General features: G+C 34.7%; 1 protein-coding gene across 3 annotated transcripts; it reads left to right on the plus strand.

The window, feature by feature from the left end:
- The first annotated feature begins 1,750 nt into the window (after nt 1-1,750).
- On the plus strand, nt 1,751-13,312 carry LOC141394676 (apolipoprotein D-like). 3 transcript variants are annotated; one of them, XM_073969453.1, is made up of 7 exons: nt 1,751-1,890; nt 2,426-2,477; nt 8,828-8,942; nt 9,013-9,143; nt 9,209-9,285; nt 9,359-9,457; nt 12,816-13,312. In XM_073969453.1, the coding sequence occupies exons 2-7, from the start codon at nt 2,461-2,463 to the stop codon at nt 13,052-13,054; spliced, it is 678 nt and encodes a 225-aa protein (XP_073825554.1). In that variant the 5' UTR covers nt 1,751-1,890; nt 2,426-2,460; the 3' UTR covers nt 13,055-13,312. The 3 variants fall into 3 exon arrangements, with proteins under 3 accessions (XP_073825554.1, XP_073825555.1, XP_073825556.1); XM_073969454.1 differs by having other exon boundaries at nt 1,801-1,991; XM_073969455.1 differs by having other exon boundaries at nt 1,801-1,950.
- Nucleotides 13,313-14,988: the final 1,676 nt, after the last annotated feature.

The raw sequence follows: 14,988 nt of genomic DNA on the forward strand, positions 1-14,988 counted from the left end.
TCAAGATATGCTAATATTCTTACCAAAAATAATATTTGGAAAAACTTTAATGATGTCGATATGAGAACATTTTGAAAAAAACCTGGCGAAGGCGCCCCATGTTACCATATATTATTGATCGACATAAAATTCTATGTCGATTTAACCATGTCCGTCTGTCCGTTCGTCCGTCTGTCTGTCTGTTGAAATCAAGATACAGCTCGTAATTTTAAAGATAGAGAGTCAATATTAGGTGCAGAAGTTTTTATTACTTGCACGATGGTTGGTATTGAAAATGGGATATATCCACGTTTTGATATAGCCCCCATAGAACGGTACCTCCCGATTTTCGTTATTTTTAATGTTTTAGCTTCATTATCCTACCAAAATGGCTGAAATTTGGTACGTAGTCTTCTTTAAGGGTATAAAACATTCCCCAAGAATTTTGTCGGTATCGGTCCACGCTTCATATAGCCCCCATAGAACGGTACCTCCCGATTTTCGGTATTTTGAAGGTTTTAGCTTTTTTTATATCACACCGAAATGGCTGAAATTTGGTACTTAGTCTACGTTGGTGGTATAAAACTTTCTTCCAAAAGTTTATCGGTATCTGTCTATGCCTTCATATAGCCCCCATAGAACGGTACCTCCCGATTTTCGGTATTTTGAACGTTGTGGCCTCAATATTCCACCGAAATGGGTGAAATTTGGTATTTAGACTTCGTTGGGGGAACAGGTCCACGCCTTCACATAGCCTCCATGGAAAGGTACCTTCCGATTTTCCGTATTTTGAAGGTTGAGGCTTCAATGTTCCACGTGAATGGCTGAAATTTGGTATTTAGTCTTCAATGTGATATAAAATTTTATTTTTGTATGACCGTGTTGTTGTTTAATTTTACTTTTATTTTGTATTTTTTACTGGGCTATGTCGGTCAAGTGCTGTATGAATTAAATAAAACTAATTTATTTCATATTTTGCTCAACGTTTTTATTTGAAAATCCTAAGAACAATAAACAATTTCCAATTACAATTTTTTATTTGGATATTGTATAAGTCTTTACTTCCAATTAGTTTATTTTTACATGTTTTAGTAAATTTATCCTTGTTCGACAAAAATTTGTATGTATAGGTCCACGCTTTCATATTGCCCCATTTCTGACTAAAATTCGTCGGTATAGGTCCACGTTTCGATATAGCCCCCTTAGAATGGTACCTCCCGATTTTCGTAATACTGAAGTTTGTGACGTCAATATCCCACCGAAATAGCTGAAATTCGTTATTTATTCTTTAAAGAGTTATAAAATATTCCAGAAGAGTATTAACAGTATAGGTCCACGTCTTCCTATATCGCCATAGAAGCGTACTTCTTGATTTTCGGTATTTTTTAAGTTTTAGCCACATTCTCTTACCGAAATATAGGAAATTTGGTACATATTTAGTCTTCTTTGAGTCTAAAATAGGGGTGAGCACGTAGTTGATGTTGTATTTTACAACAAAATATTTTCATGTAAGCGGTGCGAATATACCGCCTCATATTTCCAACACTGTTCACCCAATATTTTGTAACTTATTAAAAATATATATATGTACATATTGAAACATAACAAAGGTGCACAATAATTCAATCGTATTGCGGCTCATTTTAAATTATATTTTCTTTATTACAAACATCCTATTCAGTTCAAATGAGATGTGCAGTGTATTTTGTATGAGATCAACAATACCCTCTTTGTTCATTATGTATATAATTTTCGAAACATACATACGCTACAGCAATTCATCTGCGTGTTCTATAAAAGATGAATGCGATCATTGAAAGTGTTTCAGTTGTAAAAATATTGTGACGATAATAGCTAACGGCACGGAATACAGCAAATAAATAAAAGTATTCGAGAATTTAAAGCAAAAAAGTAATTATATTGTTGTCATTGTCAAATCATTTAAATAAACGTTGAATTGTAGCAAAACCGGTACAAGTGTTGATTAGTTACAAACCTTTAGTAATATTGAAGTGCGTTTTATCTTAAAAAAACATAAACGTAAAATAGATTAGAAAATCAAAGAGATTAATAAATTGTGTTGTATTGACAAATAATTGCAAAAAACATGAATACTTAAACTTATGCTTGGTTTACATTTACGAAATCCACTCGATTTCAGCTGTCAATTCCTTTGCGTATACGTCAAATGAAAACTCTTCTGATATAAATTGGATTTCATTTGATGTTTAAGCAATGGAATTACCAGTTCAAATCGAGTGGATTTCATAAATGTAAACCAAGCATTACTTATGACTTCATGCGATAAATGTTGATAGACGTTCATGAGTGAAAGTGATACCTTTAAAATAAATAAATTTCAAAAACGAATAAAAATCTATTCAATATATTTTTTAATTCTGTTATAAATAAAATGCATTTAATAAAAAAACAAATATTTTTACAGAAAGTCTTCCAACGTAGATTTCATAAATAAATCCAATGAGGGCCATACAGAGGTAAGTAACCGATAGGTACATCTATAACATGGTATAATGTTTATATCATACAACACACTGTGGTAAAGAGTACGCAATTACTATTGGGGAGAATCGGTTCAGATTTGGTTAAAGCTCCGATATATATTTTTATACCCTCCACCATAGTGTGGAGGATATATTAAGTTTGTTTTTCCGTTTGTAACGCATTTGCGACCCTATATTCTTGATCAGGGTCTGAGTCGATCTATGCATTTCCGTCCGTCCGTCTGTGGTAATCACTCTAGCATCCTCAAAATAGGAGATTGGACGCTGAATTTTTGGCAAGATGCGCCTTTTGTTTGCAGGCAGGTCAAGTTCGATGATGGGCTACCGCCTGATTTCAGATATTTTGACGTTTTAAGTCATTTAACATTTAGGGTCCCTAGTGATCAACAAACTTATACATATTCTAAAAATTATGGACATAGGTCAATGTTTTTGTATAGCCCCCATATAACGGTACCCCCGATTTTCGGTATTTTGAGGGTTTTAGCTACAATTTTAACCGAACTAGCTGTAATTGGACATTTGAGGTGCACAGTGGTCACGAAACTTCTCAACCAAAAATCGTCAGCATAGGTCCATGTTTTGGTATAGCCGCCATATAGTGGTATCTCCCGATTTTCGGTATTTTCAGGTTTTACCTCCCAATTTTCGGTATTTTGTGGATTTTATCTACAATTTTTTACCGAACTAGCTGTAATCTGACATTTAAGGTTCTCACTAGTCACGAAACTTCTCCACCAATCGTCAATATAGCACGATGGGGCCAATAGCAGGTTTTCGAGGCAAAAAGTCAATTTTTGAAGTGAACAATTTGCAAAAAATAATAACGGATTTCGATTGCCAATACTCTGAATCACTAAAAATAAAAAATAAATCAATCTGGTAACATCACATTGCGACATACTGATCTGGTAATGGTGACATATTTTCTTATGAATAATTTTCCGACATTCATTATAAATAAGTAGTGAAAGCATTTTAGGCGCCAGAAAGAACATTTCAACATTTTTATATTTTTTTAAATATGGAAACCTCTTCAATGGGTATTTAAAATAAGATAGTGTTAACAAATAATAAAAATGTTATGTGTGGTAAATGTATTTTTGAGTTAAGATGTTATGTCTTTTTTGGAGTATTTTGCTTTGTTATCCATGTGTTCTCTAGAGTATAACTTTTGAGATCTAGGTAGATCTAGGATATTATATATAAGTGGTGAAAGGTATTAATGTGTACTATCATTTTGTGAAAAAATTAGCTGCGCCCAGCTGCGCCTTTTCATAAAAATCTGATTTCAGATGTCGTAATACTTAAAAATATGGACATTTTTATGTTTTGGTTGGCGAATAATCGGAAACCCATTAATGTTATCAATTGGATTTCGGAAAAATTTAATAGACGTATATAATAATAATATATAATTTCAAAGATATCGCAGACAAACTTACCTTTATTATTTTTTTTATTTTTTACTAAATTTGGAACCCTTTTTATTAACTTATAACAGACCACAGACAAAACCATGAAATTTGAACATATGTATATAAGGGAGCTATTTCTATATCTGAACCGATTTCAATATAACTTGACAAACTTATTTGTAGTCCGAATTCCGTAACATTTTCCAAATTTTATTGTAATTTGATGGAATTTGCATGCATGGTCAATCATTTGCCTGAAATCGGGCGAACATATATATGGGAGCTATATCCAATTCTGAACCGATTTCAATATCATTTGCCAATAATGTTTCTAGACCAAAATCCGTCACACATTTCAAATTTCATCAAGATTGGACATATATAGCGGGATTGGTGCAAAAAAACCTAAAATCGGGCGAAAATATATATGGGAGCAACATCAAAATCTGAACCGATTTCAATATAACTTGGCAAACTTATTTGTAGTCCTGATTCCATGGTATTTTCCAAATCGCATAAAACTTGGGCAGAATTTGCGTGTTTGGTCCATCAATTGCTTGAAATCGGGCGAACATATATACGGGAGCTATATGTATATATGAACCGATATGAACCAAATTTGGCATATTAGTTTCTAAGCCTATTATAAACATCTGTACAAAATTTGGAAGGTCTAGCTTGCCCCAGTGATTTGTTGCCTCGCAACCCTGTCATTGGCCCCATCGTGTATAGGTTCATGTTTTTGTATAGCCCCCATATAACGGTACCTCCCAATTTTCGGTATTTTGAGGATTTTAGCTACAATTTTTAACCGAGCTAGCTGTAATCTGACATTTCCCACCAAAAATCGTCAACATTGGTCCATTGGGAATTTTAGGTACAATTTTTAACCGAACTAGCTGTAATTTGACATTGGAGGGTCTAAGTGATCACGAAACTTCTTCACTATAAATCGTCAACCGTACCTCCTGATTTTCGGTATTTTGAGGGTCTAAGCTACATTATTTCACGTGCCTACCCGTAATTTGAGTTTCCCTACAGTCATAAAACGTTTCCACCACAAATTGTAAAGTCAGGTCCACACCGTATGTGGTACCTTGCACCTGTCTGAACATATTTTTTTATACCCTCCACCATAGTATGGAGGGTATATTAAGTTTGTCATTCTGTTTGTAACACATCGAACTAATCATTTGCGACCCTATAAAGTATATATATTCTTGATCAGGATAAAATTCTAAGACGATCTAGCCATGTCCGTCTTTCCGTCTGTCCGTCTGTCTGTCCGTCTGTTGTAATCACTCTAGCGTCCGCAATAATTGAGATAGAGAGCTGAAATTTTGCACCCGAGAGTATTTTTTCCATAGGCAGGTCAAGTTCGAAGATGGGCTATATCGGTCCACTCTTTGGTATAGCCCCCATATAACGGTACCTCCGAATTTGAGGTATTTTGACGTTCTTCGCCGACCGAATTAGCTATAATTTGGCACTTAGGGTTCCTAGTGATCAACAAACTTATATCCCAAAGGATATGGGCATAGGTCCATGTTTTGGTATAGTCCCCATATAACGGTACCTCCCGATTTTCCGTATTTTGAGAATTTTAGCCACAATTTTTAAACGAACTAGCTGTAATTTGCCATTTGAGGTTCTCAGTGGTCATGAAAGTGGTCTCCAAGAAACATCGTCAATATAGGTCCATTTTTTGATATAGCCCCCATATATCGGTACCTCCCGATTTTCGGTATTTTGATAATTTTAGCTACAATTTTTAACCGAACTAGCTGTAATTTGCCATTTGAGGTTCTCAGTGGTCATGAAATATCTCCACCAAGCATCGTCAACATAGGCCCATGTTTTGGTATAGCCCCCATATAACGGTACCTCCCGATTTTCGGTATATTGAGCATTTTAGTTAAAATTTTTAACCGAACTAGCTGTAATTTGCCATTTGAGGTTCTCAGTGGCCATGAAACATCCCCACCGAACACCGTCAACATAGGTCCATGTTTTGGTATAGCCCGCATATAACGGTTCCTCCCGATTTTCGGTATTTTGAGCATTTTAGTTACAATTTTTAACCGAACTAACTGTAATTTGCCATTTGAGGTTCTCAGTGGTCATTAAATATCCCCACCAAACATAGTCAACATAGGTCAATGTTTTGTTATAGCCCCCATATAACGGTACATCCCAATTTTCGGTATTTTGAGAATTTTAGCTACAGCTTTTAACCGAAATAGCTGTAATTTGACATTTGAAGTTCTCAGTGGTCATAAAACATCTCTAACATCGTCAACATAGGTCCATGTTTTGGTATAGCCCCCATATAACGGTATCTCCCGATTTTCGGTATTTTGAAAATTTTAGCTGCAATTTTTAACCGAACTAGCTGTAATGATCGGTATTTTGAGAATTTTAGCTACAATTTTGTCTATTCAAAAATAATCGTCAATATAGGTCCATGTTTTGGTATATCCACCCATATAACTGTAACACCCGATTTTCGTTAATTTTCAGTGGCCACGAAATTGCTTCACTAAAATTCGTCAACATGGGTCCATTTTTAAGGGTCTACATTGTTTTGATAAAACTACCCTCAATTTGACTCTTGAAGTTCCCTGCAGCTATAAAACTTTTCCGCCAAAAAATTTAAAGATAGGTTGACTCTTTGATATAGCCCCGTATGTGGTACCTTTCTCCTCGCTGAACACATTTTTTTAGATTAGATAACACTGTGCAACGAAATGGAAGTGAAAGTGTGGGGCACGGAAAATTCCTCTTGGGGAAGAAAGGCCTTGGTGAGTATATTATGAACCCCGAAGGACAGATCCGCCGTGAGTCGAACTTCCGCGCTATGGCGTGATGAAATTTTTGTTAGAGACCCTGTGGACCATCAGGAATTAGCGTTATATCTTTGTTCACTGTTGCTTAAGTGCTATACAAAAACAACAAACAAAGATATAATGCTAATTGATGATGGCTTACAGGGTCTCTTGCAAAAACTTCATCACGCCATAACGCTGAAGTTCGACTTACGGCGCATCTGTCCTTCGGGGTTTTTAATATACACACACCAAGGGCTTTCATCTCCAAAAGGAATTATCTCTGCCCCAACATTTGTGTTCACAGTGTAATTTAAGCAATAGTGGGAGGCAGTAGGAGTCTATCCATTGTCGAAAAGTTGTTCCACATAAAATTGTAAAAGGATCCTAATTATTCCATTTTAATTAAGACTATTTTATGGTGGAGGGTATAAAAAGTTCGGCCCGGCCGAACTTAACGACTTTTTACTTGTTTAAATTAGATTAGATAATTTAAGCATATGGGGTGTCCCAAAGGACACGATTTGTCCGAAACTATGCACATCGTACAATTTCTTGCAAACGTACAAAAAGTTTGAAAACGGTCTAAATCGGACAACACTTTTGTGTAGCTCCCTCACAGAAGTTAAAAATTTTACTTAAGTCTGTTCGAGAAGTTTTTAGAAATGTTTACCGAAGGTACTCCTTGTGGTGTTGTGTTCAGCAATATTATGCGTTTCGTGGGCAAGCCCATATTTTCTGGCATAATGGTCCAAAGGCTGTAAATCTTACGGTGACCAACTGGCCAAAAACAGAGTTTTACCCTAGTATATACAGGGATGCCACAGTTTTAATTGTGCTCAGTGTGACCATAATCACGCTAGAGATCGCAGTTATAGTTCCATACTATACGTTTCCAGTAATGACGGAATATTTATATGTTATATCTCTGATATGTTATCATGTATACCTAGACCTCGCTTTGCGTCTTTTCTATTTGCGTTGTTTTCTTAGTTAGTTACGTCTTTGCTTAGTTAAATCCAATTTTCACTATGCGTCGTTTGATTTTCGATGTTGTTTTAAGTTTTAGAGTCTAATTCTTGTATACATTCCACCATAGTATGGAGGGTAAATTAAGTTTGTTTTTGCGTTTGTAACGCATTGAAATAATCATTTGCGACCCTATAAATTATATATATTCTTGATCAGCGTAAAATTCTAAGTTGATTTTGCCATTTCCATCAGTCCTTTTGTTGTAATCACATTACATTATCTGACCACAACCCTGAACAAAATTAATAACAAGCCCGACCCTCTTTTTATATATTTTTTTTTTTGTTTTTGCTAATTGGGCTATAATTGTGATCTTAGATAGTGACAACAAAATTAGTGGAATATTTTCGTTTTTAACAGCAAAATATTTTACGATTATCACCAAAAACTATTGGTGTCTATTCTGATTGGTACCCGAGCACAATTGAACACTTCTTGACGGGTCCATAATTGCGGAGTTTGATTACGACTTCTTCTGGACGGACACACATATCTAGATTGGTTTATCTCGTCGATATGTGAAGAACTGTATACCACAATTACATGAGTTTTGGACAAAACAAACACTTTTCACATTGTGGTGTAGGGCATAAACAGAACTTATGTTTTTTAGGTAGTTTTTAATATTTTATTGGCACTGTTAAAAGAATGAACTAGTTGGTTAGTTTTTAAGTAGTTATTTATGGCTTTCTTGTATACCCATCACCATAATATTCGCCATCACATTTAACTCGATAAAACGATGTCCGTTTATCTGTCGATATAAAAATAGTTAAGTTTGGCGTTTGATGGAATTTTTAACTTTTAATATTTTTTATCAAAAGCAATCACTGAAATTACTCACATATTTGCTTTAAAATAAAAATATATACATATGTATACACGTTTGTTAGTTTTATACACAAATTCATGAAAAAATGTGTTATTGTTAATTTCGCTAAAACCTCAGGTGTTTTCAAAACTCGATTATTTATTTAATAAACAATAATGTAATTGAAATCAATTTTCATAATTTGCAATAATATTTATTTTTTCTATCTTTTTTTAGCGTACTTTTACTATTATCGCTGATAACATGGTGTTGCCACAACGTTTTGTGCCAGGTGCCATTTCCAGAGAATTGTCCCAGTGTTAAAATTGTCGATTCATTTGATTTGGATAGGGTAAACAAATGACTATTTGCATAAATAAAAAACCAAATTACAAATAATATCTCCCTTTTTTTCGTTATAGTATATGGGTATTTGGTATGAATATTCTAAATATCCATTTATTTGGGAAGCGGGTCAAAAGTGTCAATATGCCATTTACAAAAATAATGGTAATAATACGGTGGCAGTAAAGAATGTTGGAACGTTTGTGATGTATGTATGTCTTTTAATCATTATTTACTGCAATTATTAGAACAATATTGTTATCTGTGCTTTAGTGTCAATAAATCAAGTAGTGTCCAGGGTACTGCTAAAGTGATTGCTCCCGGACAATTGGCTGTGGCATTTAGAAATCGTATGAATAACAAAAACACATAACAACTTAGCAAATAAAGTCCAATATTGATAATTTTTATTTATTTTTTTAGAAGAAGTCAATGAACCGAATTATTTGATATTGGGTACGGACTATGACAACTGGGTTGTGGTGTACAGCTGCAAAAATATCAGCTCATTTGCGCATTCAAGTAAGTACAGGAGATAATGAAATAAGATGTTATTCAAATTCATACACAACATCACCCTTTGATCGACAGTATTATGTGAGCAAGTGAGCAACACCTTCTAACTTGATCCATTTTTTTGAATAGTAAATAACAAATAATTAAAAAACAAGTAAGAACGGTGTTAAGTTCGGCCGTGCCGAACTTGTTATACCCTCCACCACGAGTTGTATTGAAGTAAAATGGAACAATTAGTTTCCTTTCGATTATGAAGAAGGCTGAATACCAAATTTCAGCAATTTCAAAATACCGAAATTCTGGATGTACAGTTTTATGGGGCCTATATCAAACTTCGATTTATACCGACAAGTTTCTGGCGGAAAGCTTTTAGACTCAAAGAAGACTAAATACCAGACTTCCGATATTTCAGTAAGATAATGTGGGTAAAACCTTCAAAATACTGAAAATAAAGAGGTACGCTTCTGTGGGGGATAAAGGAAGACTCAAAGAAGACTAAATACCAGACTTCCGATATTTCAGTAAGATAATGTGGGTAAAACCTTCAAAATACTGAAAATAAAGAGGTACGCTTCTGTGGGGGATATAGGAAGACGTGACCCTATACTTATAATTCTCTTCTGGAATATTTAATAATCTCATGGAAGACTAAATAACAAATTTGAGTCATTTCGGTGGAATATTGAAGGTACCGTTCTATGTGGGCTATATCGAAACGTGGACCTACACCGACGAATTTCAGTCGGAAAGGTTTTTACCTCCAACGTAGAATAAATACCAAATTTCAGCCATTTAGGTGGCTGATTTTCGGTATTTTGAAGGTTGTGGCCACAAACCTTCAAAGTAACGAAAATCGGATTGCAAGTGGAAAGTTTGTACCCCAACGAAGACTAAATACCAAATTTCAGACATTTCGGTGGAATATTGGGACCACAACATACAAAATATCGAAAATCGGCAGGTACCGTTCTATGGGGACTATATGATTTTTTACCCTTAACGAAGACTAAATAGTAAATTTAAGCCATTTCGGTGGGATATTGTGGGCACAAAAACCGGGGCATAAAAATTGGGAGGTACGCTTCTATGGGGGCTATATGAGGACGTGGACATGTACTAATTATTCTCTTCTGGAGTCTTTTTTCCCCCATAGTACCAATTACCATCCTTTCGGTTTAATATTGACGCTGAAACATTCAAAATACCGAAAATCGGGAGGTACCGTTCTATGTGGGCTGTTAGAAGGCTTGGACCTATACCAACAAATGTCAGGTGAAACATTTTTTACGCTTAACGAAGACTAAATACTAAATTTCTGCAATTTAGTGGGATATTGCTGGCACAAAAACCGGGCCACAAGAATCGAGAGGTACGCTTTTTAGTGGGCTATATGAGGACATAGAGATGTACTATTTTTTCTCTTCTTGAATATTTGCTATCACCAAAAAACCAATTACCAACATTTCGGTTTAATATTGACGCTGAAACCTTAAAAATACCGAAAATCGAGAGGTACCGTTCTATGCGGGCCAAAAAAAGGATTGGACCAATACCAACAAATGTAAGGTGGAACATTTTTACCCTTAACGAAGACTAAGTACTAAATGTCAGCCACACCATTTGAAAACACCGAGAATCGGGAGGTACCTTTCTGTGGGGCTATATCAAAACGTGGACCGATATATCCCATTTTCAATGCCAAATATCCTAGGAATAATATAAACTTCTATATTAAATTATAAGGTTCTATCTTGAAAATGTCGACCCATGTCTTGCATTCAACAGATAGATGGGCGGACAGGCGGACGGACGAACATGGTTATATTTTAAGCTGATCAAGAATATATATGTCCTTGATAAGGTATCCGACGAAAATTTCGATGTGTTACAAACAAAAAATTTTGGCATTCACATACACCCGATTTTATTGATGGGCATATATTATAACCTCATTTTGAGAGTTATTTCGGCCCTGTATTAAGCCTTAGGGCGGCCCAAAAAATGATATTTTTTTAAGCGCCTACCCCCAAATTTTTGTTTTGTCTATTTGATCCAAAAACCTTATATATGAAATTTTGTGGCAATCGGTTAACGTTAACCCTTGCCCATAGAAGGATCTTTGTTTCCATAGTAATTTGTATGGGACCAAAGGTCAATTTGCAAGAAAATGCTCTAAAGCCCGCATTTATGGTACAATCGATGAAAAAACTTTACCAGTCTACTGCTGTGGCTAAAAACCGAATCCTACAAAAATTTATGGTGATCGGTTAACATTAACCCGTGCCCCCTGACCCATCTGTATTCCCATAGTACCTTTTATGGGGCAAAAGGCGAATTTTCACAAAATCGCTCTACAGGTCAAATTTATTGTCCAATCGATGAAAAAATTTACCAATTCACTGCTGTGCATCGATATTCTAATACAATCTTTCTGTATTCGCAAGTTTTAAAGGGGGGTTCTATTCAAATGAGCCAAATTTTTTACTTCAATTTTTTTTGTTTTCCTAATATAATTCTTATACAAATTGGATTTGAATGCAAATGAATGACTAAGTTTACTCCAAACACATGAAGCAAAATATAATAAAACTTAAAAACTTCATATCATGTATAATTCGAAAAAAATGGAGGTTGAAAAAAATTTTGCAGGGGGGTTCTATTCAAGTGAGCGGCAGTGTACATAACTTGCCAAGGGAACGAAGTATATCCATAGCAAGGCTGCTCAAAGGGCGCACTTCTCCTGTCGGTGTGTGCACGGATAAGCCAATAATTAACATACACATTTATTATTTTCAAGAGAATCAAGTTTCGTTTATTCTCCAGTGGCTACACAAGAATTTATAATTCAAATATGATGTTTTGTTCAAGTAGTTTTGGTTTGTTGCGTTGTCTTGTGTAATGGAAAAAATGTGTGTACTGAAAATTTTCATTTCAAAAACAAAACCTTTCTTTTTCAATTGTGTGAGTGAGCAAATTGACACACACCGACAGGAGAAGTGCGCCCTTTGAGCAGCCGTGATTTGTAATCACAGTAGTGTAAAAAATAACATCAATACCACTCATAGATAGACTCATTCTAAACTCAATACCCAAACTACTTCCTACACGAGTTTGTGTATGTGTGTGTGTGTGTTTTTTTTTTCAAACAGCTTCAACGTAATTAATCATACAAATTTTAAAACAATTAGAAACATTTCTCATACCCCTCCGAAATGTAAATCATATCACAATACGTTTAATTATTTTTACGCTTCCATAATTAATTACAATGAAGATATTGTGGTTAGTTAAAATGATACAATTTATAGAAAATTATAACTAATTATCGCTCAAACTCTTCTATTTGCTTTTTATTTATTTTTAGAAATCATTTGGATTTTAAGCCGCCAACGTCAACCTAGCGAAGAAGCCATACAAGCTGCCAAACAAGTCATAAAAGATAATAATTTGTCTGAAGATTTTTTGATGACATCAACACAAACCGATTGTCCACCTGTCAATGATGGCAATGACAGTGACCAAGTTGCTGATGCATCGACAATATCAGATCAAACAATTGATTTCAGTTCAACTACCCCCGCGAATGTTATACAAAAGGCATGAGAATTAATTGTCCGCCTTATCAGGCGCATCGTTGAAATATTTATGTCATTTATGTATTTTATGCGACGTTCTTTGTATACTTTATAGAGCGATGTCAGAACGAAAGAGTGAGATATTTTGTATTTGTTTTTGAACGTAATTATTTAATTAGAGTGCATAAGCACGATGTGTTTTCTTTATTCAAAAAAAAGTTTGCTTTAAGTTTTATTTTATTCTATGATGTCAATAAACTTATATGTACTCGTATGTATCTATAAATAAGACTATATTTTGTCAAAATATTTTGGTTGAATTGGAACAAGTCGCCACCAGGCCACCACATCTGCCAACACTTATTATCTGGAAAACTATAAATGCTAGCTAAATAAACTCTAAAGAAATGATATTCATCTGCTATAATCTATATGTTATACCCTCCACCATAGTTGGAAGGTATATTAGCCCTTTCGGTGCTTCTTTTTTGTTTTTGATCTGAAAAATATATTTTTCAAATTTTATATATACTTAAGCCCAATGTATGAACAATCAAAAATAATTTTTTAACATTTTGTTTGGAAAAGTGGTTTTTGGACACTATGCAATATGGCATAGAATGTATTTAAAGAAAAAAAAAACAAAACTAAGATATTCAAGTTTTTAATTAAATTTCATCTTATAGAAGACCAGGAGGCCTTATAGAAGAGGAAGAGGTCTTTTTATAGAAGAGCAGGACGTCTTCTCATAAAAGAGCAGAAGGTCCTCTCATAGAATGGCAGGATGTCTTCTCCTTTAAGAGCAAAAGGTCGTCTTATAGAAGTACAGGATGTTTTCACATAGAAGAGCAGGACGTTTGCATATAGAAGGGCAGGAGGTCTTCTTATAGAAGAGCAGGAGGTCTTCTTATAGTAGAGCAAGAGGTCTTCTTATAGAAGAGCAAGAGATCCTCTCCTTGAAGAGCAGGAGGTCCTCTTCTTGAAGAGCAGGACGTCTTTTCATAGAAGAGCAGGACGTTTGTATATAGAAGGGCAGGACGTCTTCTGATAGAAGAGCAGGACGTCTTTTCATATAAGAGCAGGACGTTTGTATATAAAAGGGCAGGAGGTCTTCTTATAGAAATGAAGGAGGACTTCTTATACAAGAGCAGGAGGTCTGCTCATAGAAGAGCAGGGCGTCTTCTCATAGAAGAGCAGGAGACCTTATTATAAAAAACCAGATGGTCTTCTCATAGAAGATCTACTAGAGATCTACTTATACAAGATCTGGAGGTCTTCTTATAGAAGATCTAGGGGTTTTACAATAGAAGATCTGGGAGTCAAACAAAGTGAAACATTTCCGTTGGGAAAAATCTATGCCATATGGCATAGTATGAAATATAAAAAATCTGGCAGCTCCATTGAACTATATTTCGGATCTTTTTTTCGTTTGAATTATTAAGGCAATGATTATCTACTAAATTAAATACAAAAAGTTAACAACAAAAAATATTTTTGTTAATAAAATATATAAAATTATAAGATGGTATTTTCATGCAAATTTTAAATCGAACGAGGAGCGCTTGCTTTTTGAGACATAACAATGTATAGGGTCCACCAATCAAAAATTTTGGTCGAATTATTTTTAGATAACACTTCAGGGAAAAATACAAAATTATTAAAAAGAGAGTGCCCATAAGTATTTTGCCTTAAAACGGGCTTCAAAAACTGGTTATGTCATATGGCATAGAATCACCGAAAGGGTTAAGTTTGTTTTTCCGTTTGTAATGCATTGAAATAATCATTTGCGACCCTATAAAGTACTAGCTGGCCCCTTTTTGTGTTCATCTGGTAACCTTTATTTGGCTCTTGGTGGAGCTTTTTCAGCAACTACCTGAAAAATGCAAGTATTGATACTTTCAGCTGTTATTTAATATTTCAGTAGAATTTTCAAACTAATTCATGCATACTTCTTAAGTCCAA

The sequence above is a fragment of the Musca autumnalis genome, unplaced genomic scaffold, assembly GCF_047663935.1.
Source record: "Musca autumnalis isolate F117 unplaced genomic scaffold, ASM4766393v1 scaffold_2, whole genome shotgun sequence".
Taxonomy (NCBI): domain Eukaryota; kingdom Metazoa; phylum Arthropoda; class Insecta; order Diptera; family Muscidae; genus Musca; species Musca autumnalis.